The sequence below is a fragment of the Phoenix dactylifera genome, chromosome 6 (assembly GCF_009389715.1).
Source record: "Phoenix dactylifera cultivar Barhee BC4 chromosome 6, palm_55x_up_171113_PBpolish2nd_filt_p, whole genome shotgun sequence".
NCBI classification, from domain to species: domain Eukaryota; kingdom Viridiplantae; phylum Streptophyta; class Magnoliopsida; order Arecales; family Arecaceae; genus Phoenix; species Phoenix dactylifera.
The window spans coordinates 6,058,810-6,064,407 of NC_052397.1; the positions used below are offsets into that span (position 1 = coordinate 6,058,810).

The 5,598-nt window shown below is 40.5% G+C and overlaps 1 protein-coding gene across 3 annotated transcripts; it reads right to left on the reverse strand.

Moving 5' to 3' along the window:
* Positions 1-538: 538 nt before the first annotated feature.
* Positions 539-2,923, reverse strand: LOC103702988 (myb-related protein 2-like). Of its 3 annotated transcripts, none has more exons than XM_026803063.2 (6): positions 2,591-2,923; positions 2,087-2,509; positions 1,910-1,986; positions 1,755-1,812; positions 1,599-1,680; positions 539-1,504 (listed from the first exon to the last, which is right to left on the reverse strand). In XM_026803063.2, exons 2-6 carry the CDS (start codon positions 2,223-2,225, stop codon positions 862-864), a joined length of 999 nt encoding a protein of 332 aa, XP_026658864.2. In that variant the 5' UTR covers positions 2,226-2,509; positions 2,591-2,923; the 3' UTR covers positions 539-861. The 3 variants fall into 3 exon arrangements, with proteins under 3 accessions (XP_026658864.2, XP_008783889.2, XP_017697086.2); XM_008785667.4 differs by lacking the exon at positions 2,591-2,923 and having other exon boundaries at positions 539-1,371; positions 1,450-1,504; positions 2,087-2,514; XM_017841597.3 differs by lacking the exon at positions 2,591-2,923 and having other exon boundaries at positions 2,087-2,521.
* Positions 2,924-5,598: the final 2,675 nt, after the last annotated feature.

Here is a 5,598-nt window from a genome sequence, read left to right on the forward strand (position 1 = left end):
GAGGAGGGGTCTTGGGTTTTCCCGCACGGATCCGAGACCTCTTCTCCCGATTTGATCTTCACCGAGGGAGGGAAAAGCTTCCGGCTTCCTCCGCGGCCGGCCGGTTCCTTCCTCCGGCGCTCGTCTCTCCGGCGAGTCGCCTCTCCAAGCCGCCGCCGCCGCCCCCCCTCCCTATACCCTCTTCTTCCACGATCGTGCCCTAGGCACGATCGTGATAAGGGGGATGGGCCCGGTCTTTTCGGGCCGGCCCGTCCGCCCCTTTCCTTTTTTTTTTTTTTTATTTTGGGGTTTTACAAATAGTGTAGACCTTCCAATAAAATACTGTATTATTGCCTTTAGACTCAGAAGAGGTAGAGCCTGAGTTTCCATTGGAATCTCTCCCCAGTGCAACTGCTGGGTAAAGGGGTCCCAACAGACAGGGCAAAGGCCGGTCGGCATCCCAGAAAACCCTATGAACAGGGTCCAGGATCCCATGGGGCATCCTAAAAATGGTGACCTCAGGCTCACCTAACAATGGCTCAAGCAAAACACATTCAAATGCCATGTGTCATCTCTCCTAAGTAAACATACGTAAATAAACATACAGTATATGCGAGCTATAGTGGAGGACCAGGCTTTAGAAGGGTTGGGTTTTCTCACCCTACAAAAGAAAAAAAAAAAGGAAGAAAAAAAAAGAGAGGAGGAGGGTCTGGTTCGGGCCACCATTCATACGCATACATCAACAGCAACAAACATATAGGAGAGCAGCACCTAATGGCAGATGAGTTCTCAGATGCTGTGGTCCTCAAGATAGCAGAAAATTCCCACAAGTGCCTCATAGGCTATTGATGGCATTGCTCGCTCCCAGCTTTTACTGCTCAACTATCTGTTTAGATCAAGCCCTCGTGGCACCCCAAAACTATTAGTTTCCTGCATGCCAATTGCTGGCTTTTTAACACTGGCCTCCCCATGGATGCTACTGCAGCTTCTCTTCGCCCCACTGAGCTTGTTGTTAGCTTGAGTCTCAATTGTTTTCCTGCTATTAGGATTGATCTCTTCAGACCCTTCACTCCAATTGTCAAGAGAAGAGCTGCGCTCCAGCTTCCATTGCTTTTGAATCTTAGCCTCCTGTCTCCCTAAAGATGAAGTTAAGCAGCTGTCTGTGGAGCAATCAGCAAGTTCAGCTCGTTTGGGAATCAAGCTACCTCGCGACAAGGAAGAACTCAGGCACTCTGTCTCCACTGCAGAGAGCAGCTCCGAGAGCTCAGCCTTGGCAGCCTCCACTCCCAATGAATTGGAACTGCAACTAGCAAGTGTTTCATGTGCCTTTCTTAAAACCGATTGCAGGTACTTCCCCTGCGCTTCTATGCGGAGCTGTAAGTGCCTCTGCACCTGAAGGAGCCATTCGAGTCCTCCATTAGAAAAAAACTTTGGTTGAATCAGATGGCTGTAAGTATCATCTGATCTCACCTCAATTTGTTCCTGCAATTTTCTCTGCACCTCTATTTGCATCTGCAACATGGTCCTAAAAGAAAGAGAGAACTTTTGTTTCGTATGCAGCACCAATACTGGGAGCATAGATTGAGAAAAGAAGAGGGTTGTGATTTCATTCATCATACCCATTAAATTGAGCTGGTGTTTTCCCCTCGTCAATATGCACGGCTTCATTCTCTACGGTCTTGTTATTTGCTGCCTCGCAATCTGCTGCAGAAGACCCTTTTAGTCCAGCAAGAGAAGTTTTAAGTTCAAACACATACAAAATTAGAGTACTTGACCTTCTTTCCTATCATCATTCGCTGTGTTCGTATCTCGATTCTTTGCTAGCCTATATTTCTAAAAGATACAAGAGTGGATTTAGTATCCATACTTCAAAAAATTCTCCTTTCAAGAAGATACTGAAGGTATGAATCTTGTTAGGGAGAGAGCATGCCTGAAGATGACTCTTCAGATGGTAGAGAGTAAGCCCGGGAACTCCCATCGTCCGCATCAATGATTTCGGTGTTGCTTCTGTGATTGGATAAGAGAAATGAGTAACTTCAGAATAGAGAGAGAGAGAGAGAGAGCAGATTAACAATTCTAATGTAACGAGTTAGAGATTGACACTTACTATCCGCTCCACCAAGTTGAGAGACTGCATCAGCGAAGCACTCGTGAAGCTGTCGGGTCCATTTAAGCCGTGGCTTAGCATCAACTGACAGGACCAATCCTCGGTTGTTGCCTTGGTTGGGCATTTCCTGCGAACCCATCAAGAAACTAAAGGCACGAGAACTTGCAGAAGGTATTTAACACCCTTGGAGTCTGATATGGGGCCTAGGTCCTTGCCTCTCTTCCACCATATATCTATTGCAGGAGATGCTCTCCTGCTGTCTCTGGGTTTCACTCAGCCTTCTCATGTATGAATACATGAGTGGGCCTTGTGGAGGAATATATGCATGAGCTGTGGTTCATCTTTTCTCCAATCCATGCCATCTTTCTTTCATTGTTTTCCTCTCTATTTCTTCCACTTCTTTTGACTTGATAGGGAGAGAATCTTTGGCGCAGTAAACAGATAAAAGCATAACAGTTCAAATTTGGGTCTCGAAAGGATAGAAAATAAAAGAAAAGTAGCTACCATTTTTTTCGATATTCCACATTATCTTCTCTTTGCTGGATTTCCCCCCTACCATATTGAATAATGAGGTTGCAACTTTCACCAGCAGCATGTAGCTTCGAATGTCAAATATAATTGACTGCTCTTTATCACATGTTTCTCTCCTAATCACCACAGCAAAGGTATTTGATTGCCCGAAAGGAAATTTCTCATTCCAGAAGGCAACAAATTTTTTTGATAGAAGTGGAGGATTGTACTTGGCTTTTCTGCTGGTAGGAGAACCAAAGAATCCAATCTAGATCTCAGAACAGAAAAATTTGGAACTTCTCTTGCTCGTTAGTCCATGCAAAAAGACAAAAGTTCCGTGGAAACACAATACTCCAGAGGGCAATGAGGATGACAAGAATACAAAAGAAGCAAGATAATATCCCTATTGGAATCAAACTTTTTAAGCTAGAGCTGTATGGAAAAGCGGTTAAAATGCAGCACACACTCTGTATCCAGATGGTGACTTCACATGCTTTTTATTATAATTCTTGAAGGGAATGAGTGCTAGTACATAGATTTGCACTCCATGAAAAGCAGCACCTCTTATTGGCACAAGTTCTCATATATTTCTGGCAATAAAAACAGATACCTGAAATACCTCAGCATGGGATGCAAATCCATGTTGTACCAGTGCTTCAGACTCTGAAATACAGAAACAAAAGCCTTGCACAGGTTGTACTGAGGCCATTTTTCCATTCTGAATCTGGACATCATGGTATTCTGAAGCTCTTGCATCTATCACTCATTATTAAAATTGTCGAGAAAAGGGACACTCCAGTAATCTTTTAGTGGGCAGTTTGGACGCTATATCGTTCTCTACTTCATCTCTTTGAACATGAAATCCTGCTCTTGCAAAATGACAATTTTGCACCAGATTGTTTCAATTGCATTGTTAGCATGGAAACATATATTTCAAGAGGAATTGTATTTGTGGTTGTTGTAGGCTATTGCCTTAATCCAGAAGGGATGGATGAGATGAGTCCATTAACACATCTGAAAGGACAAGCAGATTACTTACATTCCTTGAGATGCGGATTGTTAAATGTGCTTTCCCAAATCAAAATTTGATGATTCATCTTCAAGTGCTGCCATGTCATTACCAAACATTCTCATGGTCTGTTAATCATGCTAATCTGCCTAAGTTTAGACATTAATAGTGCCATATTATATTCTAACCTTGTGTCGGTGCAACAGCACACAATCAAAGCAATAATAAAAGGATCTGACAAAGCATCCACTTATTCAACAGCACCACTTGTAGTCCTTGATGTCTATTTCCTCCAAAAAAAGACCCCATCTTCATGATGCAAATTTGGTCCCTACTTTCGGTGTGAAAGCAAAATGTAATCCAATAGAATGAAAACTTGCCTTTATCTTTTATTGCTTCATTCCTAAGTGCCCTCAGCTGTCATAATCCAAGACCTCACCCAAAAAGGCTAGCTAGACGGTATTATTTAGATTTTTTAATCCTGTATAAGTACCCAAAATCTACCCAGCGAATAACTGATGTGGGATTAAACACACGCCTGCATAGGTCCTCACATACTCCTTCCGTTTAAGCCTTAACGTCCTTATCAGACAAAGAGTCTAAATCCATTCAAATCTTATCACAAGTACCAGATGGCCCGTGGTCAGCCTCAATGAACCCATGTTGCAGTGTCCCTTAATCCACATAGATTATAGGACGGGCCCTGTCAACCTAATTTGCAAACTCGAGTTGACCCCTGAAATGAGTTGCTAAATTGCCTTGGTTCTCGAGTCGCCTACTGGACCAATCATCCGGCCTTATCTAGTGTCCATTAGATCTACTAACGATGAACTATATTAAACGACCTTGGCCCTAATCGAGTCCATTTCTTATGATTTACTAATCGAATTGCTCGAGCCTGGCCCACCTGGAATCGTCGAACAATCATCCCTATTTCTTGTTATTTAATTTGATTAAAATTGTCAAACCAAAATTAATTTTGTTTTTAATATTTTTATAGGGTTAACTGAATTGTCTACTAAAGTTTGACCGTCTAAAATGAAAGAGGTAAGTAAATCTTATACTCCTTATTAGTTTTTGAACTTGTAAATAGATCTTGCACTCCTTATTATCTTTTAAATGATCATGTCTTCCATGCATTAAATTTGCTTGTGGAAGTTTCATGTTTTTCTTAAAATTATGAATCGGCATATGTGTTATAAAAATCGTGTTTTATTATGAAAAATAGTTTCATAAATTATTTGATGAAAATAACTTTATTATGAAATATAAATCTGATCATGTCATTTAGTATTCTTCATTTATATAAATGTGTAAATTTGAAAGAAAAAGATATAAGTTTTCTAAAAGCTCTCAGATTGCTATGACCATCTCTAGAAATAAGGTCAATCGATACCCTGGAGCTAGCATCCAATAAAAATGGCCCTCTAAGAACGGGTTAAAGTTAGTAACGAATATGAACTATGATATCTTGTTGATTAGGAAAATGGCTCTATCACGAGTTATAGTAACCATAGCATGAATATCTGTGAGCAATATTTTGATCTATGATAGGATTAAATGACATGAAGAATGATTTATGAAATTATTTGCAATAATGAACATGGTACTATATTTATAACAAATGGATAGTTTGTTCATACACGATTTGCTTTATGACCTATTCTTAATATACTGTATTATGAGATGCTTATTTTAGAATATATGTTATTTTCCATAAATGATACCATGCTAGTGAAAGGTAAGAATGGTCCGGGCTGAGAGTTCGTACTAGCAAGCTTGGTGATCTATATAGTAGAGTAGAACTTTAGTTCTTCAGTTCATTACGAAATTGTAGTTAGTAGTGATTTTCTGAATAGTAAAGATTATAGGTTTGGTTTTTTTTGTTTGAATTTAGACGCTCCGACACTATTTATCACAAACCAGGACCTCACCCAAAAAGGCTAGCTGGAAGGTATTATTTAGGTTCCTTAATTTTGTATAAGTACCCAAA

What these genes read in the sequence shown, in the direction of transcription:
- LOC103702988 (XM_026803063.2), bottom strand. Translation starts at nt 2,225, where the DNA reads ATGGGTTCGCAGGAAATGCCCAACCAAGGCAACAACCGAGGATTGGTC. An exon ending in GAATGATGATAGGAAAGAAG is followed by an intron (nt 1,681 to 1,754) that starts GTCAAGTACTCT and finishes CTTCTGCAGCAG; the next exon opens with ATTGCGAGGCAGCAAATAAC. An exon ending in ACACCAGCTCAATTTAATGG is followed by an intron (nt 1,505 to 1,598) that starts GTATGATGAATG and finishes TCTTTCTTTTAG; the next exon opens with GACCATGTTGCAGATGCAAA.